Raw genomic sequence first — 27,343 nt, 5'->3', positions numbered from 1 at the left:
TAGTACTCATTTGACACCATACATACTTATTGCAATATTATTGACCGTATTCCCTATGCTACATGGTCTGACAATTAAGTTCATGAACTTGCCACTGTGTGCTTACATTGGAAGCACCGTACAAACAGCTCGATAAGGTTTCATAACCTTGGTATATCAGTGTCTCACAGCTGTGTTCTTGCTGAGTGGAGTTCATTATTTTTGTTACATGTTTTTGTGTGCCATCATGAGAATGTCTGAGCTTGAATTAGAGCAACAAACAAACATTAAATTTCTTATTAAACTTGGCAAGGGTGGAAGTGAAATCAGGGACAAGTTAGTCCAAGGTTATGGGGATAATGCCATGAAGAAAACGGCAGTGTGCAAATGGATTAAATATTTTCCTGAGGGGAGAGAATGTGTCGCTGATGAAGAGAAGTCAGGGCGGCCAGGAACAAACAGAACTGACAAAAACATGGCAAAAATTCGTCAAATTATGCATTAAAATCATTGGCTGACTGTGAAAAGCATAGCAGACCAAGTAAACATCAATAGAGAAACAGTTAGGAAAATCTTAACTGAACATCTTGGCATGAGAAAGGTGTGTGCAAAAATGGCCCCGAAGGAGCTCACCAATGAACAAAAGCAAAGGAGAGTCGAAATTTGCCAACACCTTTTAGAGAGGCAAGACGATGTTTTGGGCCATGTTATTACTGGTGATAAAACATGGGTGTACCCGGAGCAGCCAGTTAGCTCAGTTGGTTAGCTCGCAGTGCTCTTAACAATGAGGTTGCCAGTTCGATTCCCACATGGGCCACTGTGAGCTGGGCCCTCTACAATTGAATTGAGACAACTACAGTGGTACCTCGGTTTTCTAATGTAATCCATTCTGGAAGACCGTTCAAGTTCTGAAACATTCAAAAACCGAGGCACAGTTTCCCCATAGAAAGTAATGCAAAATGGATTAATCCGTTCCAGACCTTTAAAATCAACCCCTAAAACCGCAAATTTAGCATGAATTTTACTATCTAATGATACCATAGATCTATAAAATTTACAGCGTTCGTAAACCGAAATGTTTGTCAAAGGAGATGTTCGAAAACTGAGGTACCACCGTACTTGACTTGGAGCTGATGGGTCCTGGAAAAACATACTTAAAAAACAAATAAAAGTAAAACAAACATGGGTGTACCAATATGACCCTGAAATAGGGTTTCCAGACAGGAATTCCCATCCGTTCTCAGGAATTTTTTTCACTTTCCTGTTCCCAAATCCTGAGAAAAGTTAGTCGGGAAAATCAGCTCCTTGAACCCAGGTGGTTGATAGTATTGGCCATCACTTTGTGGAAACGATTCATTGTGGAGAACAGAAAACAGTTTATATCTCAGGATTCGGGAACAGGAAAGTGAAAAAAATTCCTGAGAATGGACGGGAATTCCCGCCTGGAAACCCTACCCTGAAACAAAGCGTCAAAATGTACAACACAAGTCAGCCAATTCTCCACTACCAAAAAAGCTCCATCAGTCCAAATCAAGAGTCAAAACGATCTTGCTAACCTTTTTTGATATCAGAGAATTACTCATTATGAATTTGTACCAACTGGACAAACAGTTAACCAAGTTTACTATTTGGATGTTCTGAAAAGGCTGCGTGAAAATGTTAGACAGCCTGAACTTTTCGCCAACAATTCATGGCCCTTGCATCATGACAATGCATCAGCTCACACGGCACTGTCTGTGAGGGAGTTTTTAGCCAGTGAACAAATAACTGTATTGGAACACCCTCCTTACTCACCTGATCTGGCCCCCAATGACTTCTTTCTTTATCCGAAGATAAAGGAAATATCGAAAGGAAGATACTTTGTTGACATCAAGTGTAATATGACAGCTCTTACGGCCATTCCAGAAAAAGAGTTCCAAAATTGCTTTGAAGGATGGATTAGGCACTGGCGTTGGTGCATAGCTTCCCAAGGGGAGTACTTTGAAGGTGACCATAGTGATATTCAGCAATGAGATATGTAGCACTTTTTCTAGGATGAGTTCACACTTGCCAGACCCCATATACAAGTACTTTAGAACCCCATGATTATTTTGTAACTATCAATTTGCACTTTTTTAAAAAAAAATTTTTATTGGGGAACAGTGTGTTTCTCCAGGGCCCATCAACTCCAAGTCGTTGTCCTTCAATCTAGTCATGGAGGGCGAAGCTCAGCTCCAAGTCCAATCGCCGTTTTCAATCTTTAGTTGCAGGGAACACAGCCCACCATCCCATGTGGGAATTGAACCAGCAACTTTGTTGTTAAGAGCTCACACTCTAACCAACTGAGCCATCCAGCCACCCCTCCGGAAGCTCAGCGGCAGCTCGTTGTCTTCAATCTAGTTGTGGAGGGCGCAGCTCACTGGCCCATGTGGGAATCGAACCGGCAACCCTGTTGTTCAGAGTTTACGCTCTAACCAACTGAGCCATCTGGCTGCCCTCAATTTGTACTTTTTATTCCCTTCCCCTTTTTTACCCACTTCCCCCAACCCCCTCCCATCTGGCAACAGTCAAAATGGTCTCTGTATCTAGGAGTCTGTTTCTGTTTCATTTGTTCATTTATTTTCTTCTTTAAGTTACACACCTAAGTGAAATCATATGGTATTCGTATTTCTCTGTCTGACTTATTTCACTTAGCATAATACCCTCTAGTTCTATCCATATTGTTGCAGATGGCAAGATTTCATTCTTTTTTATGGCTGAATAATATTCCATTGTATATATATCCCACCTCCTCTTTATCCATTCATCCATTGATGGATACCCAGGTTGCTTCCATATCTAAACTATTGTAAATAACGCTTCTTGGATGCATATATGTCCCTTCAAAGTAGTGTCTTGGGTTTCTTCAGATAAATACTGAAAAATGGAATTGCTGGGTCTTTGTCTCTTGTTATAGCCTTTGTTTTAAAGTTTATTTTGTCTGGTATTAAGTATTGCTACCCCACATTTTTGTTTTTTTTCTTCCATTTCCATTTTCATGCAACATCTGTTTTTCCATCCCTTTACTTTCAGTCGGTGTGTCTTTTGATCTGAAGTGAGTCACTTGTGGGCAGCCCATGTAAGGGTCATTTTTCCTTACCCATTCAGCCACCCTCTGTCTGTTATTTGGAGCATTTAATCCAATTACATTTAAAGTAATTGTTGATAGATATGTAGTTATTGCCATTTTAGTATTCAAATTTTTTATCCTTTTCTCCTCCTTCTCCTTCTCTGTCTTCTTCTTCCTCTTAAAGAAGTCCCTGTAACATTTTTTTGTAATATTGGTTTGGTGGTGATGAAGTCCTTTAGCTTTTTTCTGTCTGGAAAGATCTTTTTCTGTCCTTTGATTCTTAATGAGAGCTTTGCTGGGTAGAATAATCTTGGTTGTAGGTCCTTGCTTTTTCATTACTTTAAACATTTCGTGCCAATCCCTTCTGGCCTGCAAAGTTTCTATTGAGAAATCAGGAATCTTATGGGATCTCCCTTGTAGATAACTAAGTGCTATTCTCTTGCTGCTTCTAAGATAGCTGTTGGATGCTGGTGTGGTCTGAAGCTGATAGTGGGTGTGTTGATTCTGGGGCCTCTTGGGAGGGGCTCTAGTGCAGGACAAGGTCAGCCACGCCTGTGCACTGCCCAGGGATACTTGGTACGAGCTACAAAGGAATTTGCAGATGGTTGCCTCTTATGCTGGGCTGAAAGGTGCCTGGGAGAGGCTATGATGTAAACCAATGGTGGCTGCCACTAGTGCTAGACAGGGGGCTGCTTAGCAAGAGGTACAAGGCACAGTGAGGCCAGATACCGCCTAATTTTGATTTGTGAACATTTGAGAGGTTTTTGAAAAGTCCATACCCTGAGCCAAGACAAATCGTTTGTAGCTTGGGTGGACCTGAAAGTTGAGTGGGTCAGGGTCTGAAGGAATCACCAGGGAGGGGAAATGGAATTATTGGGTCTTTCAGAAGAGAAGTTATGGGACTTCTCTGCCTGGCACTGGAACCCTGGTCTGAAGAACTTGGTATAGGGTTGGGACCCCTCACTCCTCAGGGGGGATCTCTGAAGCCAAGATATTCCTCTTGATTTTTAACCATCATACTTTGGTGTGGGACCAGCCCGTTCAGCATCTCTGCCCTTCCTACCAGTCTTGAAATGACTTAATTTGTATATCCTTAGTTATTGGAATTCTGCTCAGCTAGTCCAGGCAATACTCAATGATGGTTGTTCTGAAGTTTAATTGTAAGACGTGGTTGTTGAGAGAAGGGGAGCACAGTGTTTAAATACTCTGCCATCTTGACTGGAGAAAGCTTCGTTCCTTTAAAACTGAGCTCTCAAAGGTGATAACTGCACCATCAGTACCAGGAACTAGTGAGAAATGCAAATTCTCAGGCCCATACTGGATCAGAAAGGGTGGGAGTGGGTCCCAGTAATCTGTAATCTAATCAGCCCAAGAAGTAATTTCAGTGTGTGCTTAGGTTTGAGTACCACTACTTTAAAATACTTTCCTTACATTTTTTTCCTTCTTTCCTTCCTTCCTTCCTTCCTTCCTTCCTTCCTTCCTTCCTTCCTTCCTTCCTTCCTTCCTTCCTTCCTTCCTTCTTTCTTTCCTTTTATAGTTTCAGCTATACAAAACTACATAGTGGTTACACATTTACATACCTCACAAAGTGATAACACCAATAAGTCAATTACCCATCTGACCCTGTGTTGCCTTACAGCTGCCGAACCATTTGTTCCCCACTCCTCTCCCAGGATTTAATAAGGGAGTGCCTCAGCAAACTGAAACTCGATGAAAAGATATCGATAAAGCTCCCTTGAGGGGATGTGTCAGTAGACTAAGACCTGATGGAATAATATTGGCCCCTCCCCTTTATCTCCTGGGATTATGCGTGTGTGTGTGTGTGTGTGTGTATGTGTGTGTGTGTGAAGGCACAGTACATTCTGGAGCACAATGAGGACTTTCGGGAAAACAGCCAGCAGGCACAAAGTCACAGGTCTTGAGCTTAACAAGCTTTACATCCTCATTAGTTAACAAATAAAAGTTATGTGTTGGCCAGATTCGGGGCTCAGTCCTTGAGGCTTGAGTCCCTTGGCCCCATTTGCACTCTACTCTTGACTACTGTCTTTCTTAACCCTGTGCTGCCCTTCTTGTTTCCCACAGCTCTGTCGTGCAGCACACGAGAACCCTGTACATAGTTATTACGATATTATTGATTATATTCCTTATGATGTACTTTACATCCCCACGACTATTTTTAAAATTATAGTTGACATTCACTATTATTTTATATTAGTTTCAGGTTTATAGCATAGTGGTTAGACATTTATATAATTTATGAAGTGATCTCCCAAGAAGTTTAGTACCCACCTGACACCATACTTAGTTTTTACAATATTATTGATTATATTCTCCATGCTGTACATCCTTGTGACTATTTTGTAACTACCAATTTGCACCTCTTAATCCCTTCACCTTTCTCATGCAGCTGCCTAACCCTCCTCCTATCTAGTAATCATCAGTTTGTTTTCTGCTTCTATGAGACTGTTTCTGTTTGTTCGTTTTTTGTTTATATTCCACATATAAGTGAGATCACATGGTATTTGTCTTTCTCAGTCTGACTTATTTTACTCAGCATAATACCTTCTAGATCTATCAAGTTGTGACAGCTGGTAAGATTTCATTCATTTTTCATGACAGAGTATTATTCCATTGTATATATGTATCACAATTTCTTTATCCAATCATCTATTGATGAGCATTTTGGTTGTTTCAATATCTTGGCTGTTGTAAATAATGCTTCAGTGAACATAAGGGTGCATATATCTTTTTGAGTTAGTGTTTTGGATTTCTTTGGATAAATACCCAGGAATGGTTCACAAGGCAGTTCTATTTTTAATTTTTTGAGGAACGTTCATACGTTTTTGATAGTGGCTGCAACAATTTGCAATCCCACCAACAGTGCACAAAGGTTCCCTTTTCTCCACATCATCGTCAACACATGTTGTTTGTTGATATGTTGATGATGGCCACTTTGAGAGGTGTAAGGGAATATCTCATTGTGGTTTTAATTTGCAGTTTTCTGATAATTAGTTGAGCATCTTTTCATTTGTTTGTTGCTATCTGTATGTCTACTTTGAACAAAAGACTATTAAGGTCCTCTGACCATCTGTTAATTGGATTGCTTGTTTCTTTGGTGTTGAGTTGCATGAGTTCTTTATAAATTATGGATATTAATCTCTCATCACATGTATCATTGGCAAATATCTTCTCTCATTCAGTAAGATGTCTTTTTGTTTTGTTTCCTTGCTGTACAAAACCTTTTAAGTTTGATGTAGTCCCATTTGCTTATATTTTTCTTTTGTTTCCCTTGCTTGAGGAGATATATCAGTAAATATTACTAACGATAATGTCTGAGAGTTTACTTCCTACGAGTATATTTTCTTCTAAGAATTTTATAGTTTGGGGTCTTACATTTAAGTCTTTAATCCATTTTGAGTTGATTCTTGTATATGGAGTAAAAAGGTGGTCCAGTTTCTTTCTTCTTTTTTTTTTTTTTTGAATGTATCTGTCCAGTTTTCCCACCACCATTTATTGAATAGACCATCTTTACCCAAGTGTATATTGTTGTTTCCTTTGTCATAAATATATAGAAGTGGGTTCATTTCTGGGCTCTCTCTTCTGTTCCATTGATCTGTGTGTCTGTTTTTATGCCAATACCATGCTGTTTTGATCACCATAACCTTGTAGAATACAGTAGTACCTCGGTTTTCGAACGTCTCCATTGATAAACATTTCAGTTTACAAATGCCATAAATTTTATGGATCTATGGTATCATTAGATAGTAAAATTCACTCTAAATTTGCAATTTTAGGGGTTGACTTTAAAGGTCTGGAATGGATTAATCCATTTTGCGTTACTTTCTATGGGGAAACCGTGCCTCGGTTTTCGAATGTTTCAGAACTTGAATGGTCTTCCGGAACAGATTACGTTAGAAAACCGAGGTACCACTGTAGTTTGATATCAGGTCGCATGATTGCTCTACATTTGTTCTTCTTTCTCAGGATTGCTGTGGGTATTCAGGGTCTTTTATGTTTTCATGTAAATTTTAGGATTATTTTTTTCTAGTTCTGTAAAGAATGCCTTTGGTATTTTGATACAGATTGCACTGAATCTGTAGATTGCTTTGAGTAGTACTGACATTTTAACAATGTCAATTCTTCCTATCCACGAGCATGGTATATGCTTCTATTTATTTGTATCTTCTTTAATTTCTCTCTTCAATGTCTTGTAATTTTCTGGGTACAGGTCTTTTACTTCCTTGGTTAAATTTATTCCTAGGTATTTTATTGATTGATTGATTGATGCAATTCTAAATGGGATTGTTTTCTTCATTTCTCTTTCAATAGTTCATTATTGGTACATAAAAATGCAACCTATTTCAGAACATTAATTTTGAATTCTGCTACTTTACTAAATTCATCTATCAGTTCTAATAGTTTTTGTTTAGTGGAATCTTTGGGGTTCTCTCTATATAGCATCATGTCATCTGCAAATAATGAGTTTTGTTTCTTCCGTTCCAATTTAGATGCCTGATTGCTGCGTTGAATAAAAGTGATGAAAGTGGACATCTTTGTCTTGTTCATGATCTTACATGAATGCTTTTAGCTTTTCCCCATTGAGTATGATGTTACCTGTGGGTTTGTCATATATGGCTTTTATTATGTTGAGATATATTCTCTTTATTCTCACTTTGCTGAGGTTTTTTTCTTTTTTCCCATAAATTGATACTGGATTTTGTCAAATGCTTTTTCTGCATCTATTGACAGGAACATACAATTTTGATTTTTCATTTTATTTATGTGGTATATCACGTTAATTGATTTGTGGATATTAAACCAAACTTACATACCACGAATAAATCCCACTTGATTGTAGTGTATGATATTTGTAATGCATTGCTGAATTTGGTTTACCAATACTTTGTTGAGTATTTTTGCATCTATGTTAATCAGGGATATTGGCCTATAGTTTTCTTTTTTTTTTATATCTTTCTCTGGTTTTGAAATCAGGGTAATGGTGGCAGTGTAGAATGAGTGTGGGAGACTTCCCTCCTCTTAAATATTTTGGAATAGTTTGAGAGTTGATGTTAATTCTTGTTTTGAATGTTCGGTAAAAGTCACCTGTGAAGCTATCTAGTCCAGGATTTTTGTTTTTTGGGGAGCTTGTTGATTACTGATTCGATTTCATTAGTAATAATCGGTCAGTTCAGATTTTCTGTTTCTTCTTGATTCAGCCTTGCAAGATTGTATGCTTCTAGGAATTTATCCATTTCTTCCAGGCTGTCCAACTTGTTGGCATATAACTGCTCGTAGTATTTTCTTGAAATCTTTTGTATTTCTGTGGTGTCCATTGTTACATCTCATCTTTCATTTGTGATTTTATTTATTTGGTTCCTCTCTCTTTTTTCCTAATGACTCGGTTAAAAGTTATCAATTTTGTTTATCTTTCCAAAGAACCAGCTTTTCATTTCATTCATCCTTTGTATTTTTTTTTTAGCCTCTATTTTGCTTATTTTCACTTTAATCTTTATTATTTCTTTCCTTTTACTCACTTTGGGCTTTGTTTGCTGTTCTTTTTCCCGTTCCCTTAGGTGTAAAGTTAGATTGTTTGACATTTTTCTTGTTTCTTGAGGTAGGCCTATATTGCTATGAATTTCCCTCATAGTAGCTTTTGCTGTGTCTCATAGATTTGGGGTTGTTGTGATTTTATTTTCATTTGTCTAAAGGTGTACCTTTGGATTTCTTTGACAATCTCATTGGTAGCCCATTCATTTTTTAGTAGCATGTTATTTAGTCTCCATGCATTTGTGTATTTTTTAGGGCTTTGGGGAGAGGGGGTTGACTTCTAGTTTCATACCATTATGGTCAGAAAAGATACTTGATATAATTTCAATCTTTTTGAATTTATTGAGACTCATTTTGTGATCTAATATGTGATCATACTTGGAAAATGTTCCATGTGCACTTGAAAAGGATGTATATTTTGCTGCTTTGCAGTGGAATGCTCTTAAAATATCAATTAAATCCATCTGGTGTAGTATGTCATTTAAGGCCGCTGGTTTCTTGTGAAGATCTGTCCATTGGTGTCAATGGGCTGTTAAAGTCCCATTGATTGTATTACTGTCTATTTCTCCCTTTATGTTGGTCAATATTTGTTTTATATACATATTTAGGTGCTCCAATACATAGATGTTTACTAGGGTAATGTTCTCTAGGTGAACTGTTCCCTTTATCATTGTGTAATGTCCTTGTTTGTCTCTTATTATAAACTTTGTTTTAAAGTCTATTTTGTCTGGTATTAGTATTGCTAACCCAGAACATTTTAAATTTCCATTTGCATGAAATATCTTTTTCCATCCCTTTCCTTTCAGCCTTTGTGTGTCTTTCAATCTGAGGTGGGTCTCTTGTAGACAGCACCTGTATGGGTCTTATTTTCTTAACCATTCAGCTACCCCATGTCTTTTGATTGGAGCATTTAATCCATTTGCATTTAAAGTGATTAATGATAGTATATAGTTATTGCCACTTTATTATTCATATTTTTTATCTTTTTTTCTTTGTTTGTTTAATTTCTCTCTTCCTCTTAAAGAAGTCCCTTTAACATTTCTTATAATACTGGCTTGGTGGTAATGAATTCTTTTAGCATTTTGGTCTGGGAAGATCTTTATCTCTCCTTCAGTTTTAAATGTTAGCCTTGCTGGATAATCTTGGTTGTAGGAACTTACTTTTCATCACTTTGAATATTTCCCTCCACTCCCTTCGCCTGCAAAGTTTCTGTTGAAAAATCAGCTGATGGTCATTGGGAGCTCCCCTGTAAATAACTACCTGTCTTTCCCTTATTGATTTTAGGATTCTCTCTTTGTCTTTAACTGTTGACATTTTAATTATGATTTGTCTTGGTGTCGGCCTCTTTGGGTTCATCTTGTTTGGGACTCTGCATTTCCTGGCTTTGAATGTCTATTTCCTTCACCAGGTTAGGGAAGTTTTCAGTCATTATTTCTTCAAATAAGTTCTCGATCCCTTGCTCCTTCTTTTCTCCTATGATGTGAATGTTGTTATGCTTGATGTTGTCCCAGAGGTCCCTTAAACTATCTCATTTTTTAAAATTCCTTTTTCTTTTCATTGTCCCAAATGGGTTTTTTTCTGCTACCTTGTCTTCTAAATCGCTGATTCAATCCTCTGCTTCATCTAATCTGGCATTGATTCCTTCTAGTGTATTTTTCATTTCAGTTATCATATTCATTTCTGCCTGGTTCTTTTTCATGGTTTCTATGTCCTTCTTTATGCTTACCATCTCTTTGTTGAAGTTCTGACTAAGTTCCTTAAGCATTTTTATAACAAGTATTTTAAACTGTGTCTCTGGTAGGTTGGTGGCCTCCATTTCATTTAGTTTTTTGTTTTTTTTGTTTTTTTTCCTGGAAGTTTTCTCCTGTTCTTTCATTTGGGACATGTTTCATTTTTTCCTCATTCTGGTTGCCTCTCTACTTGCTTCTATGAATTAGGTAGATCTCATATGTCTCTCAGTCTTTGCCTGGTGGCCTTATATAGTAGGTGGCCTGCATGGTTCAGTGGTGCAATCTCCCTGATCACCTGTGCGTGTTCCAGGAGTATCCCTTGTGTGTGGTGTTTGTATTTTCCTGTTGTAGTTGAGCTAGGATTTCTTTTGGCATGTCAGTGGTTGAGATTGACTCTCAGGCTGACTGTGAGGATTGACTATGCCCACAGTATGCTGTGTGGAGCTGATGCCTCAGAGTGGTATTTGACCCAGTGCATCCTTGTACCTGTTGAGACCACCCTTTGGTTGTACCACTTGTGTGGCTAATCAGGTAATGCTCTGGTATGGTCTGAGGTCAGCCTCTGGTGTGTTGTTTCTGGTGCCTCTTGGGAGGGGCATGCAGGCTAGTTTCATGTAGGCTAGTTTTAGCCTTGCTTCTAATTGGCCCCAGCTACCTGGTAGGAGCTACAAAGCTATAGGCAGTTGGTTGCTACCTGTACTGGAACTGAAGGCATGTGGGGTGGCCTTGCTGTGAACCAAGGCCGACTGCCACCAGTATCAGGCCTGGTGCAGCTTAGCAAACAGCCAAGGCCAACCCCAGGTCTGCTGCCACCTGCGGGTTGGCCACAAGGCTTAGCTGCTGAATGAGGTGTGCAGGCCTCTCTGGTTGACCTGGTGTTGATAGTGCCTCCAGCGATGCCACCTGAGTTGGGTGGGGTGGGGTCTCAGGGAGTCACTGGGGTGCAGCCCAGTGACTTTTCACAAAGTTAATGTATGTTCAGTTCTTGTGCCAGTGCAGAGCCTGTGGCCACTTTGCAAAATGACCAGAGAAAACTACAACCTGCCACCACTTGCCTTGGGCCCTTAGATTTCCGAGAGCCATGGCAGAAAGGCTGCAGCACAAGCTGGGGCTGCTCACTGTCCCCAAGTTTCCCAGGCTTCCGTGGGATGTCCTTTGTTCTAGAAGCCTCCCACAGCATGTTGTGTGAGATGACTGCCTAGGTGCTAAGAGTGCCCAGGGCGATGCCACACTAAGTGGGCAGGGTGGGGTCCCAGGGTGTCACCAAGATCAGGCACACACAGATTTTATTAGACCAACGCAGTCTGAGATTTGACCCTGTGGGGGAGGGTTCAATACAGGAAAGATGGCGCCTCCCCCCCCATAGGTTACCTATGAGGTGGGCTCCACATAGAGATAACGGCAGCTGTCACTCTAGTCCTCACCCTGAAGCCACACAACTCCGTCTTTCCCTGTACGTCTCTGGCGTCTCTCAATTTGCATCCCCTCCATCGGAGCCCAGGATGAGTGCTTTCAAGCGAGTAAGTCTGTGCACGGGCCTTTTATAGGATGTCCAGGTTTCCAGCTGCCTTCTCTCTCACTGGAATAGATAGATCCTCATTGATTTTTCACAGCCACATGTTGTGGGGACTCCTTCCCAGCACAAGACCCCTGGGTTGGGGAGCCTGGTGTGGGGATGGACCCTTCACTCTTCCAGATGGATCTCCACTGCTGAGGTGTCCTTCCCAGTGCTCAACCACTGTCCATGGGTTTGGGGTCAGCTTGTTTCATGTCTCCTTCCCTCCTACCAGTCTCGACTGGTCTCTTCTTTATATCCTTAATTATAAGGGTTCTGTTGAGGTAGTCTTCAGATGACTCGAGGCTGACTGTTCTATTATTTATTTGTAATTATAATATGATCATGGGAGGTGGCAGACACAGAGTTTACCTATTCCACCATCTTGGACTTTCTCTCTTCCTCACATTTCTTGTAGCACATGGTCAGAGTCCCATCTTTCCTAAAGCTGAACAGTCACCACACATTCCCTAATGACCCTAAAGTGCTAACAGTCTATTTTTTTCAGTCAGACAATTTTTCCATACCACTGGGCAGACCCCCTGAATATCTCTATTTCAGTATTTTCAGTTCTTAACAATTCCCAAAGCTTCAGATGGAGTGGCATGAGGTATAGTGCCATCATGGTATTTTTCAGGAAGGCCTATTTTAGCAGGCTCAAAGTAATATAAAGGCCTAAAGATACCTCAATACACTTACGTTTAGGTATCAAAATTAGGACTTTTATTATCAAATCCTGTGGGGGCAAATGCAAAGAAATCCACTGTTCCCTAAAATTCTGTAAGGGTGAAGTGTGCCTCTGTGAATGCCTCCAGGCGTGGGACAAGGATGGGAGATAGTCTCAAGAGTTTCAGAGTAGCTCACACCAGCCACCTGGGGTCCTGAGTCAGCTTGTTCACTGCTCTGGGCTGAAACACACTAAAGCTAGTAGCTTGCCAGTTCTATTTTTTGCCCCTTTTCACCCTTTCCCTTAGGTGTGGACCTTTGGGTCTACAGCTGGCAAACCAGAGAATGTGTGTTTCATTTTTCTTTACTCCCATCGCTACCTCCAGTCTTAGTAAAGCCTTCCTTGTATGGACACTGCAATCAGGACACTTGTAGGGCATATCCTGAGTCAGTGGTCACAACTGATAGGCTCACAGGGCCAGGCTGATACAAATTAGGGAAGATGGCCTGTAGGGTCGTGAAGCCCTGGGTCACAGTGGGAACAGGAGTGGGCTAGAGAACACCTGAACTACCTGCAGTGGCAGCCTCTCCAAAGCTCCAACTCACTAGGGCCCTGCAGAAAGCAAACCCAATACACAATCCTGATTTTTCCAGAAAAGCTAGAAATTCCATTAATAAAACAAAATCTAATCATAATAACCAAAGTCAAATCATGAGAAAACATTGGACAAATCCAAACTGAGAAACATTCCAAAAAATAACTGATTTGTGCTCTTCAAAACTGTCATCATCATGACAAACAAAAACAGACTAGGAAGTTGTTCCAGATTACAAGAGCCTGAAGACACATGGCACTTGAGCGCAATGAATGATCTGGATTTACTTTTGCTATAAAGGACACTATCAGGACTGTCAGTAAAATCTGAATAAGGTCTATATATTAGATAATAGGATTGTAAGAATTGAAACTGCTTGACTTGATCATTGTACAACAGTTATATGAGAACATCCTTGTTTTTAGGAAATATACACTGACGTATTTAGTGGTAAAGGAGCATTACATCTGCAGCTTACTCTTAAATGGTTCATTAAAAATATATAAATATATGTAATATATATTTATCTATGTATACTGTGTTTCCCCGAAAATAAGACCTAGCCAGACAGGTCTTATTTGATTGTCCGGCTAGGTCTTATTTTTGGGAAAACATGGTATATAGATAAATATATTAGAGAGAGAGAGCAAGCAAAGACAATGATAAAGCAAATATGGTAAAATGTTAACATTTAGGGAATTGGGGTGCTTATAAGTTTCTATAATTGTGAAATCTTGTAAAACAAAAAATTAAAAATTACTTTCCAAGTCAAAAAAAAAAATCCATCTGCCAGCAGGATGTTGGTTTGTAACTTCTGGTCTCTAGGATCTTGGGGTTTCAAAAATCACCTGTCGTCACCCCTCGAGGATCTTTTCCCCTCACCCTAACTCTAACCCCTACCTCCAGAGACAGGCAAAGAATCTACAGCAGCCTAGACATCTGAGAGGACCTCACAAAAACCTAAAAACCTAAAGCCAGTTAACACTGGGAAGGGGGGTAATGCCACAGCTTGGACGCTGGACTGGCATGCCACCTGGAAGGGCACAGGGAAAGGGCAGGAGATGGCAACCCCAGGGGCGCTGGGTGAAAAAGGAGCAACGTGGCTTACTTCTCTCCTTTCTCTCATAAGCGTATCCCTATGTGGGTTAATCACCAACCTCACACACGACAGCATGGTTTTCTTCATCTTGGGCTTCTATTAGTTCAGCCAGGAAGTAATCGCCGTAAGTTGCTTTCAGAAATGTGTTATGGTGCATAAATATTGGCATGAGATCATCATGATCTTCTACCCTGTTTAACAAAAAGGCTTAAGTTCAGTGTTCATTCCTTGAATGGAGCATCTACTATGTGCCAAACACTGTTCTAAACTCCAGGAATAATACAGCAACATGCTCACAAAATGAACTTACACGCTAATAGGAGAAACAGACAATAAAAATGTAACAAATACATCACTTTGAACATTTCAAATAGTGCTAAGTGCTTCGGGATGGAGAATGGTGGGGTTAAGTGGTCAGGGAAGACCTCTCTGAGGAGGGACATCAGATTTGAGACCTGAATGACGAAAGGGGAGGAAGCTATGTCAAGACCTAGGGGAGGAAAATTCCAGGCAGAAAGAACACACTCAACATGTTTGGGTGTGAAATGTGGGGCAGCATTTGTCATGAACCAAAGGATAAGAAGCTGGGGACAGCATTGCCCAAATATGTTCTAAAGAAGACTACTTCTATGACATTTTCCCCAGCATCCCTTTCCTCTCTCCAAAAGAATTCCACTGTCTAAAAACAATTTCTTATTACAGCTCCCCTCCTGGAGTGTCGCAGTTATATATTAAAGACTCTGAGAAGCACCACAATAAAGAATTCTAACCTTGTTTATGCATTTCTCCAACACTGTCCCATGGTATCCTTTATTCCTGAGATATCGCTACACTTCCCACGGAGAGGGAAATGCTGATTTAAAGGTAATGATGTTCTTCTCACCATCATGCGGATATCCATATCAAATCTCCATTCTCTACTGCGACTTTGGCAACCAGTGTGGTGTGTGGGGGGGGAGGACCCCAGAACCAGGTTTACAGCAGCATGGTGATACTGACCTTTGTATCTATTTTGCTGCCATATTTAACATTCTTATTTTTAGTACATTCTCAGTCACATTTTGTCTTCTATTTTACCTGTCTCGGATGCTCTTACATTTTTTCCTAGTACTTTTCTTATTAAAATGTTCCACATTTGTATTATTTTTTTTGTAGCATACCTAATTTGGCTACTAAATTTTACCCCACCCCACACCACACCTTTCTTTCATTACTATGTTGTCTTCATCATCCCACTCTATCTTCTATTATGTTCTCTTTGATATTAATAGTAGCTCCATCTAGTGAGTGATTAGCATGTATATAAAGCTCAGGGTTTTATCCAAATTATCATATCAACCTTAGGAGGTAGGCACCATATTCACTTTGCAGATGGAGGACAGCAAGGCTCATGGGGATGATGGAATGCTTTGCCTGAGAGGGAGACACAGTTGGCAGCAGAGCCACGTTATGAACTCAGGTCAGCTGACTTAACCCCTGCCATCACATCTACACGAAGCCAACAATGCACTTCAAAAATCTTCCTTTAATTTGACACTCCTTTTGCAAATTGGTAGCAGGAAGCACGAACACAAGCAAAACAATTGAGAGGAGAGACTGGCTCAAAGGCCAATGGTCAACACTGTGGCTCGTCGCCAGCCATGCTGGATGAGATCCCCTGATCTTGCCACAGTTTCAATCCCCAAATCTAAATGCGTTAAACTGGACAACCCCATATACTCTGGATGAAAATCTCTACGCTACTCTCAGGATGAAACCTTTACCTCTGGTGACACAGGCCCATCTGTTGGAATGATGTTGGGTTTTCATCAATAATAAGAACCTTGATGAAAAAAAATATATGTTTGAGGAACTAGGTCTCTGCCCTATGAAACCTCACAGCTAAGGAGAGAGCTAGCCAACAGATCATCACACAAGAAGGAAAACCCACACACACACACACACACACACACACACTCACACACACATAGAAGATGACAACCAAGGGGATTAAACATAACTCCCTGGGTTGAAGTTTATTCTTAACCTTTTGTCAACAGTCTCTGAAAGGAGTGACAGTAGGGGGTCCTTATCCAGGCAACCAGGATATTTACTTGTTATATTATCAACCTAATTATGATGTCACCCAACAGTTTATTCCACATGCCAGGGAATTAGAGGAATTCTCTAGTGGTGAGTCTACAACATGGAACCAGAAACAAAAACCAACTGTGTTTTTAGGATGAACATGACTGTACTCTGGTGCCCTAGCCATTTCACAAGCTATTTCAGCTCTGCACTAATTGTTTTTTAAATAGTCCTGATCACTTGTCTATCTATTTTGATGTGTATGTTATCAGTTTGAGAGCTACCAGGGGCCACCTGTGGCCAGGTACACTGAGGCTTCACAATAAATGCCTCAAGGGTCATAGCGCTCTTTTGAAAAGATTGGAAAGAAACAATACAGTGTAGTGGTCAGTCTGGGCTGGGAAGCCAGGTGACTGTGTCCGGATTTAACAGCTGTAACCCTGGGCAAAGTCATTTAACCTCTCTACGCCAGTTTTCTGACCTGTAATAAAGACAGTTAATGTTAAGATAATAATGTGTGACATGTTATTATTAACATTATTATTACTTAGGTAGGAAGTGTCAATGAGAACAATTTTATAATCAATGCACGGAATGGAAGAGGTTATCACTACAAAAGCTTGAATCGTTGTACCAGTTGCCCATTGGACATTGCAGGTATAAACTCTCCCATTCCACCCCTAGCACTAATTTGTTTAAAACCCTGCTTTCTTCACCTCGTTCCCTTACTCGAAAGTTTCTACCAGCCCCGTTTCTGAGATAAACACAGAGCCCTTAGCCTCATGTTAAGGCCTCCATCTTTCCAGCCTTATCACCAACAAAGACACAAGTTGATCTGCTTGTTGTCCCTAGAAGGGGACCTCCCAATTTCCTTCCTTCTACCTCTTTTCCTATCCAGTGCTGTGACCACCTCACTTGTTCCAAATTCTACCATCTTTAAAGGATCACCTATACCCTCTACCTTCCAGGGGCTCATATTCTCAGCCTCCTTTCCTAGAAACCCAATGGCAGGGTCATTACGGGATACTTATTGTCCACTTCTGGTATTAATGTCAATGAAGGGCTCTTTGAGGACACAAAGGAAGTTCTGTGCTTTTCTGTCACAAAGACTCTCTCTTTGACTAAACTCTAGCCAGGATACTCTGAGCCCTCTTCTTGACTGGGCCTCAATCTTGAGCTATAAAGACTTGAACAAACACATTTTCTAACAGCTCAAGGTCACCTCCCTAGGATGACCCTAGCCTCCCTTAAAGTGCCTTCCTGAGAAAGCTTAAGGCTGCCAAAAGAATTTCTAGTTTGTTCCAGCCAACACCTGAGGATAGGGCCTGTCTCCCAGTCTCCGTGGGAGGGTAGGAGCCTAACTTCAATAAGCACCAGTTAACAAATTCAGATGGGTTTCACATGGACCAATCCCCCCTTCCCACTTTTTATAATTTTTCACTTCCCTGACTCTATTGAGCCCCTTCTCACTCACACACCTACCTGCTCCCTCATTCTCCCTTCAAAATTCCTAGTCACCTTTGTACAAATTGAAGTTGAATTCAGTTCAGGCTGGACTTTTTTTCCTATTGCAATAATTATTGATTAAAATATGTCCTTACCACTTTCACCAGTATCTGGCGTTGTTGACCTTTGACATCTGCACACCCAGCAGTGTAGGTACAACCATGACAGCCAATATGGAGCCTTACCATGTGCCAGGACCTCGTCCAGTGTCCCACATGCACTGACAGTGATGAGTGGTGCCATCGCTAAGACTGTTTTCCAGGTGAGGGACATGTGGCCTGAGGGCATATCTGGGGAGTGGGCCCACAGTCCCTCTACTTGTTCTCTGACTGTACTTCCTGAGAAGTCTGCCCAGTCACTTGAGTGTTAAGCCTTGATTTCTCATGGGCAAAAGGACAGAGTGGAGGGTTCAAGGTGGTGATACAAGGGACACCCTTAACTTCACCCTCTGGCAGGAAGTAAGCCCTCAGCAGCATTTGCTTTGGGGAGATTTCATATACCCCTGTCACGGCCACACCACCTGGAAACCCCCACCAGCTGGCTCTACCTGAGCACACAGGACCCTGGCTGAAAGAGCCTAGAACGCCACACTGCATTCCAGAAACCACTCACTTCCCCACTTAGCAACCTGCCAAAAGGGTGCTAACAGGTGGCTTTGGTTTGTAAAGAATCCTGGAATGAAATTGGTAAAAAGAAAAGAAAAGAAAAGAAAAGAAAAGAAAAGAAAAGAAAAGAAAAGAAAAGAAAAGAAAAGAAAAGAAAAGAAAAAAAATTCTAGGAGAGAATAGCCAACAAATCCATTTCTAAACATTTTGCCAAAATAAAATGCTATACCAATATTTAGTAACAGAGATAATTATTTTAAATAATAGGAAAATAGTTCAATATCCAAATCATTTAAAGTGGATCAAGACAGCTACCACCCAGGGAACTCCAAAGTAAACTGTGTACCATGGGCTTTTCTCTATATGATGGACACAAAAATATTACCCCATAGATTTAAAAATCAGGAATAAAGGTTCAGAGAGACCAAGGACTGAAGCCTAATCATGAGCCCTCAGCAGCCCATTAACAAAGTTACCCATAATTATACCTCAGACTAATTCTTCTGGGAAAATAAGAAGAAAACATCTAAATTGTGTAGTTCTGAAGAGCCTCTCCCTTAGCCCTTCCTCAAAATGGATAAAGTGGAACTTGTTCTGCTAAATGCATTCCTTGGGGTAATTGATAATTTATGATCTTGCATCAGCCCTAGTGCTAATGATAAAATATGACATCAGCCTAACAGAGTCTCAAATGGCATATGACAAAGTCCAGCCACACAGAAACAAAACACCCGGCTACCAAAAACAATTCATCCCATAAAATGTTTAAATTCGAGCACTCTGAGGTGATGAGCACCACCTGCCATTCAGACAGGTGCAGAGCCACAACTCCCTATGAATCTGTTCTGCAAAGCAGAGCCACAAGCCTGTCACCAACAGCGTTCCAGTGGTGATGATTATGGAGGGTTATAGTTCATCAACATGAAGTACAATGGGAATGACACCATTCTCAGAGTGAAAAGCAACATTCCTGTATATCTTTCATTCAGTACATGGCCTGGAGGAGGCAACAATGCACTTGTTCATGTAATCAGAGAATATTTCGACTTGTTTGGAGGAAACAAAAGGTCTGATTGATCACTCAGGCACATAAATGTCCATCAGATTCCGAAAAACATGCCAGATGAACATGGAGTAAAATCCAAACCTTAAAAAAAACAACAGCCTTCCAAGGAGGGGAGTCCTCCTTGGGAGGACTTGGGGTATGGATGTCCTCTAAACCCAGGAGAAGATAAAATGAAGAATGACAGGGACCTGATGGGTCTCACTGGCTTTCTGGGAGGTGGGGACAAGAAAGAACTCACTCATCACGTTCACTGTGCCAGTTAGCTAGGCTTTCAAGGAGTATTGTGACACCTGGACCCCACAGAACTTTCCCAGCTGTCTCAAACGGTCTCTTGGTTATAGGCAGACCCAAAGACTGCTTTACTGTCTCAGCATCCTGACCACTCTTCCGTATTATGACAATCCTAGAGGAAAATCTCCAGGCCAACTTCCTTTGAGTGCAGGACGTGCATGTTTCTTGCCAGCGAAGAAACCGTTCCAAGTTCACAGACGGAAAGTTCACACGGAAGGGCTGTAACAGCAGCAGCAGGCCACCTCTGCCTTCAGAATGTTGGCAGGGCCTCCTCTCTCCCATCAAATGGCATTTTCCACACTCAGAGAGGATTTGCATTTCACTACTAGACTTAAAAATGTAATGTTGAAAAAGTGATTCTGATGTCACTTTAAATGCCATAAGTATTATATATTTTGTCAAGCCTGAGAGTGTGTATGTGTGTGTATGTTTTAAGAAATCAATGACTGAAGAAAAAAATTCATAGGGGATCCAATGTAGAGGTAGTGCTAAAGAACGCAGTGTATTACGGCCAAACAAACCTTTCACATTGAACACTGTTTTAACTTGGGGAAGGAGAACCTACAGATCGTGCAAACTAGATTTTTCTTTTTATTCAGATGTGTAAAATAAAACACCTTTCTCTTTCCAAGATCTCTTGTGACCTCTAGTGGTCTTCTTTAAGAAAATGAAATCCATCATTTCTAAACTATATATTCCATTTTAGAACTTTAAAATGGGCTTTGGAACCATTTAGCTTATACTCCTTGGAAAATGTCATGATTTTAAAAGTTATAAAGGATTTTAAACCCTAATTACTTCAAAGTATATCCAAGGCCAATTAAAGGCCCCTTCCATTTATACCACAGGATCTGATCCAAAAGTCTATCTTGGTACACAATCGCTCCAGTTGGATTGTTAACCAGATTCTATTAGCAGGGTACCAAGACTCAAGAAGATTGATGGTGCAAGTCCAAATTGCTCTACCTCTTCTTTTTGAATGCTTTAGGATATTCATAACTTAAGCATCAGAATGTCCATTTATATGAAATTGCTCAGAAGTCAAGCTTAAGTGGATTCCCAAAAAGCATGAGACTATCAAATGCTTACCAAAAATAACTGCTTTAAGAGGTGAAAAGTTAGTATTTAAAAACCACGAATTTTATATTTTAAAGTCCTAAGTTTCTTTCATCTATTTTAAATAGCAATAACATTGACCCAATTTGGTTAACCATTGTTATCACCATGCCATTATAGTTACAGTAGTTCCTCTCATTTGTCCTCAGTTGTGCTTTCCATGGTTTCAGTTACCTGTAGTCAACTGAAGTCCAAAAATATTAAATAAAAAATTCCAAAGATAAACAATTCATAAGTTTTAAATTGTGTGCCATTCTGAATAACGTGATGAAATCTCTTGCTGTCCCACTTCATCACACCCTGGGCATAATCATCTTTATCCAGTGTATCCATACTGTATACACTACCTGCCCATTAGTCACTTAGTCTCAGTTATCAGATTGGTTATCAGAGAGAGAGAGAGAACATAGTCATATAACTTTTACTATAATATATTGTTATAACTTCTATTTTATTATGTTATCATTGTTAATCTCTTACTGTGCCTAATTTATAAATTCAACTTTACAATAGGTATATGTATAGGAAAACACATAGTATATATAGAGTTCAGTACTATCCCTGGTTTCAGGCATCCACTGGGGGTTTTGGGACATATTCCCCACAGATAAGGGGAGACTACTGCACTTTACAACACTGACTGACAGCGCATAACCCTTGTCTGGTAACTCTTACTCCACTCCCATGAGGACTTGAAAAAGGTAGGTTTCTTTCCCCCCAGAAGGTTCATTCCAATTGTTTCTAAGTCTGAGAAAATCTCAAATTCACCACCAATGATTAGTCACACTCACTATAGATTATATAGATGTATCCAGAAGCAGCTATGTTTCATTTCAGACATTATGCAAAATACAGAATAGTAACTTCAATAATTAGTATCTAAGTAGGGGGCAGATTACCACACAATTTTCCACATGGGTAAATCAAAGAAATGGGATTGGGGATTACAGCATTAATTCACTGGTTCTGAATATGTTGCTAGGTAAATGGTGGAAGGATAATTACATGCCTAAACCCTACACTGGTTTAGTGTCTTAAGAATTGTGTTCTTCACCATTATTTGTGTAAGTAACTATTAATGAAACAAATGTTGGAAAATAAATGTGGGGGAAACAAATGAGGCGGACTGAGGGGATGCACAGCCATGCCCACCTGACGTTTTGAAATGTCTTCTATTTTCCTACATTATTAAGGATGAAGATAGTCCACATAAGTGCATTTTCCAGATACCTGAAATTCTACATCTGCAGGTATCAGCACTCGAATTTGAACATTTTGGACAGAAGGCTTCTTAAAATGTGTCACATTTCTCCACCTTCTGCAAGCAAAAGCATCAATTGTCATGTCACAATTTCCTCATGAATTCACTACAATACACTCAATTGTCTTTTTATAAATGTCCCTTCCTCAATATACTGTCATCTCTTTGTCACCAGGACTATTCCTCTTGTGATTTTCTCCTTTCAGATTTTTTGTGGGCTGGGCAAGAGGGACACTTCACCATCAGAGGCTGAATAAGCAAAACCTCAGAGTAAGTAATCAATAAGGTTTAGTACAGGCCATGTAGGCCTTGTCTACTTCAAGGCTACAGTCCATAACACTAAAGTTTTAGCGGGCAAAAGAAGGAAAGGAGGGAGTGGGATGCAAAGGAAAGAAGGTAGAAAACCAACTCACAACTACTAGTTACCACAGGATTACTAGCATCCTGAATGACAAATGGGGCATCAGTGAGTAGATTAGCAAAGATGTCTCCTTACTAAAAAGTGAAAGAAATAGGTGATTTTTACATAGGCTGCCTCTGTACATGTCAGTTTCAGTTTTAGACTTACATACAATTTTCTATTACATAATGTCTTTCTGAATATCTATGTTGAAAGTACTTAAACTTTGAAATTCCTCAAGAAAATGACAGTCCCCAATATTCAAATCTGGTATACTTTAAGAAAATATGGAGCCTCCCAGTTGGTGAATATGAGATGTAATAAAAAACTATAGTGAATGTTTAAATAAAAAAAATTTATTACAGTAAAAGACACACTGCCATTAATTCCCCTCAAAATCCTCCTTCTCTCTTCAAACACACTTATCTCATCGTTCTTGCCACTTTCTGAAAGAGTTCTGGAAGTCCTCTTCTGTGAGTATCTTTATTTGCACTTTTGTGGCTGCCTCAATGTCCTGAATCAACTCAAAACGTTTACCTTTCATAGTCATTTTGACTTTGGAGAGGAGCCAGAAGTCGCACAGTGCCAAATTCGGTGAATAAGGTAGATGAGGACACACCATAATGTTATTTGACAGAAATTGCCATACCAGAAGTGATGTGTGACAAGGAGGCACTGTCATGATGGAAGATGAAAACTTTTGCACTTTTCATGTTAATGCATTGTTCATGATCCATGATTTATGGCACACTTTAAAACACACCTTCTCTCAACCGTAGCTCACACCTGACTGACTGCAAAAACAAGTTGAAATTTGTCACACACTGTTACTAAGATTCAATGTGCAGCTCTGTGTATTGAAGATCCCTGCCTTTCCATTGGAGGGCACTCAGCAGCAGCATTCACCATATTTTTTATTACACCTCTCATGGAGTTTTGGGGAAAGTGGTGAACCTGGAGAGGGCATGGAGGCTCTGCCCCTTTGCCCATACCTTGCCCTATATAGCTCTTCCATCTGACTGTTCCTGAGTTACAACCTTTTATAATAAACTAGTGAAATAAACTAGTAAAAAAAAGAGAAAAACTTTTGGAAATATGCCTCCCTCACCTATAACCTATTCCCCTCTACCTTCCCCCAAGAAGTCTTTTTTTTTACATACATATTTAATCATCCATCCAGATAATTTCTGAACTAGAAATTATTTTAAGTTCAACTATTTTATTCATTAAAAATGGAACCTGTAAAATGGCACTCAAACCCACAAATATTTAGATAAGTGCAAATTTAAAAAAAAATACTGTTTTAACAGAGTAGAAACAGTTTTAATAACTGAAAATATCCAGCATTGGTGAGGACATAAGAAAACAGGACTCTGTTGGTTAGAATATAAATTGACATGATTATTTTGGTTGGATAATCTGGTAGGATTTATTTTTAAATCTTAGTATTTGATACACTCCTACCTAGAAATTCTACTTCTAGGTGTCTCTAATATAGAAAAAATAGCATGCATACTTGAAGACATATGTACAAGGCTGTTTACCACAGTGTTACTTGTTATAAAATAAAATGAGGACAAATTTCCAAAAATTAATTTCATTAATTCCATTAATTAAATGAATTATATTAGAGCTACATGATGAAATGCCATGCAGCCACTAAATAAAATTTATCTGGAAAGATGATGAGCTGCTATATTAAGTGAAAAATATAATTTAAGAACATATGATAGGATTACCTCATAAAAATAGCTGTGTGAGGTGAGCCTCTTGAAATCTCCCCTGGAATTTACAACAAATTGAACAGCTATAATTCTACAAAGGACTCCCTGCGCAGCAGACAGGAAAAACTAAGAGACAAGCAATTGAAATCATCTAAAAGTGGGCAAACTGGGTGAGCGGGGGAGGTGGGAAGGGGGAAATGAGGAGATGCGGGCTAGTGCTGGCCGCAAAGTGCAGAAAGAGCTCAGAGCTCCCCGCATTCTGGAGCTACTGCAGTGACGGGAGAGGGAAGAATTTGGATTGCTAGCGCTCTCCTTATGGCCTACAGTTCCGCCTGAGGGATCAGCACACACCATGGCTGAACCTCACCCTCAAGGCAGAGACCTCGGAGCAAAGACCTGAGGGAAGAAGGGTAAAAATGGTGGTTTAAGCCCTCACTGCCAAGCAGAGGAGAGAAGGCATAGGCACCGAGCCCAGCCGACTTCCCCGCCTTACCCTCCCTGAGCTCGCCTCACCCCCACCTGCCCAGTGCTAGAAGCGGAATGGTAGCAGTGTCAGATCAAAAGAACAGAATATTTGCAGTTCTGAGAACTGTGTCCTGCAGCCATGGACTCGCAGCCCAATTAGTTCCGGCAAAGGGGAGAGAGCCTTGGGTGCAGGATTGGCTATGCTGGTGGTCGCCACCATTACTCAGACCCATCTCTCACAACCCACCCCGCCCCTGCCCGCACTTATCTGGGCAGATCTCTGCAGGGGTAAACAGAGCCACCGAAACACACTGGCCCTGAAACTGGTGAAGGAAGACCTTTGGAACTTCAGAAGCTCCCCACATTCCCCCACGAAGGCAGTGCCCTGAGACCCAGGCAAGCTGCTCACAGAGGAGAAGACCACCTTCCAGGGAACCCCCACCCCATTGTGTGAGAAGCTGAAACCGTGCAGAGAAAATATAACACTATAGCGTGACAGAGAATAGAAAGCTGCAGTCGGAGAGAAAACAGCATTCTACCAACATTTACTGGAAAGCTAAAGAAAGACCTCTTCCTATCAACCTGTTGCAGAACCCACTCCTGTAGATGCCTAAAAAGAGAAACAATAATTCACTAACTGCCATGAATAACTAAAATACAAGCAGCTCAGAAAGAAACTGAAAAGTCTTCAGAAAATGAACTTAAAGACATGGAAATATGTGACTTAAATAACAGAAAATTAAAGATCTTAAAAAACTCAATGAGATGCAAGAAAACACAGACAGGGAGTTTAATGAACTCAGAAACACAACCAAAGAACAAAATAAACATTTTACCAAAGACATTGAAATTTTTTAAAAGAACCAAAAAGAACTTCTGGAGATTCAACAAAAAAAAATAAAATACCTAGGAATACACTTAACCAAGAATGTGAAAGACCTATACACTGAAAACTACACAACATTTTTTTTTTTAAATTGAAGAAGACACAAAGCAATGGAAAGAGATTCCATGTTCCGGATTGGAAGAATCAACATAGTTAAAATGACCATATTACCCAAAGCAACATACAGATTTAATGCAATCCCCATCAAAATCCCAATGGCATTTTTTAAAGAAATAGAACAAAAAAATCATCAGATTTGTATGGAACCACAAAAGACCCCGAATAGCTAAAGCAATCCTTAGAAAAAAGAACCAATGCTGGAGGTATCACACTCACTGACTTCAGCTTGTGCTACAGGGAAACAATAATCAAAAAACAGACACACAGACCAATGGAAAAGAATTAAGAACCCAGAAATAAACCCACATAAATATGGATAGATAATTTTCTACCAAGGAGCCAAAAACATACAAGGAAGAAAAGACAGCCTCTTCAATAAATGGTGCTGGGAGAATTGGAAAGCCACATGCAAAAGAATGAAACTAGACTGCTATCTGTCACCATGTACCAAAATTAACTCAAAATGGATGAAAACCTAAACATAACACCTGAAACAAAAAAATGCATAGAAGGAAATATAGGTACTAAACTTATGGACCTTGGGTTCAAAGAGCATTTTATGAATTTGACTCCAAAGGCAAGGGAAGTAAAAGCTAAAATAAATGAGTGGGACTATATCAAACTTAAAAGCTTCTGCACAGCAAAAGAAACCATTGACAAAATAAAGAGGCAACCAACGAAATGGGAGAAGATTTTTGCAAACAATGCCTCCGATAAGGGGCTACTATCCAAAACATATAAGGAACTCACACAACACAACAACAAAAAAACAAACAATCCAATTAAAAAATGGGCAGAGAACCTGAATAGATATTTCTCCAAAGAGGACATACAGATGGCTAACACACATGTGAAAAATGTTTAATATCACTAATCATCAGAGAAATGCAAATAAAAACTACAATGAGATTTCACCTCACACCAGTTAGAATGGCTATCATCAACCAGACAAATAGTAACGAGTGTTGGAGAGGCTGTGGAGAAAAAGGAACCCTCATACACTGTTGGTGGGAATGCAGACTGGTGCAGCCGTTATGGAAGGCAGTGTGGAGGTTCCTCAAAAAATTAAGAATAGAATTATCATACGACCCAGCAATCCCTCTCCTGGGTACCTACCCAAAAACTCTGAAAACATTTATCCATAAAGACATGTGTGCTCCAATGTTCATTGCAACTTTATTTACAGTGGCCAAGACATGGAAACCACCAAAATGTCCTTCGATAGATGAATGGATAAAGAAGTTGTGGTATATATACACAATGGAATACTACTGGACGGTAAGAAAAGATGAAATAGTACCAGATGTGACAACATGGATGGATCTTGAAATTATAATGCTAAGCGAAACAAGTCAGACAGAAAAAGTAGAGAACCATATGATTGCACTGATATGTGGTATATAAAACTGAAAACCACAAAAGAACAAGACAAAAACTCGTAGACATTGACAATAGTTTAGGGGTTACCAGAGGGAAAAGGGGGAGGGAGGCTGTAGAAGAGAGTAAACAGGGTCTAATATGTGGTGATGGAAAGAGAACTGACTCTGGGTGCTGAGCACACAATGTGATATACAGA

General features: G+C 40.0%; 1 protein-coding gene across 5 annotated transcripts in view; it reads right to left on the bottom strand.

Moving 5' to 3' along the window:
• CFAP61 (cilia and flagella associated protein 61) overlaps nucleotides 1-27,343 on the bottom strand; it is a 336,449-nt gene that overhangs the window by 284,428 nt on the left and 24,678 nt on the right. For all 5 annotated transcript variants that reach the window (XM_033094245.1, XM_033094247.1, XM_033094246.1 and 2 more), the window contains one exon: nucleotides 14,319-14,451. In XM_033094245.1, coding sequence (XP_032950136.1) covers nucleotides 14,319-14,451 — 133 coding nt within the window. The remainder of the gene's footprint in view (nucleotides 1-14,318; nucleotides 14,452-27,343) is intronic.

The sequence above is a fragment of the Rhinolophus ferrumequinum genome, chromosome 23 (assembly GCF_004115265.2).
Source record: "Rhinolophus ferrumequinum isolate MPI-CBG mRhiFer1 chromosome 23, mRhiFer1_v1.p, whole genome shotgun sequence".
In the NCBI taxonomy this organism is placed as follows: domain Eukaryota; kingdom Metazoa; phylum Chordata; class Mammalia; order Chiroptera; family Rhinolophidae; genus Rhinolophus; species Rhinolophus ferrumequinum.
The sequence above is the reverse complement of the archived record's forward strand: the minus strand, read 5'-3'. Positions and strand labels throughout refer to the sequence as shown.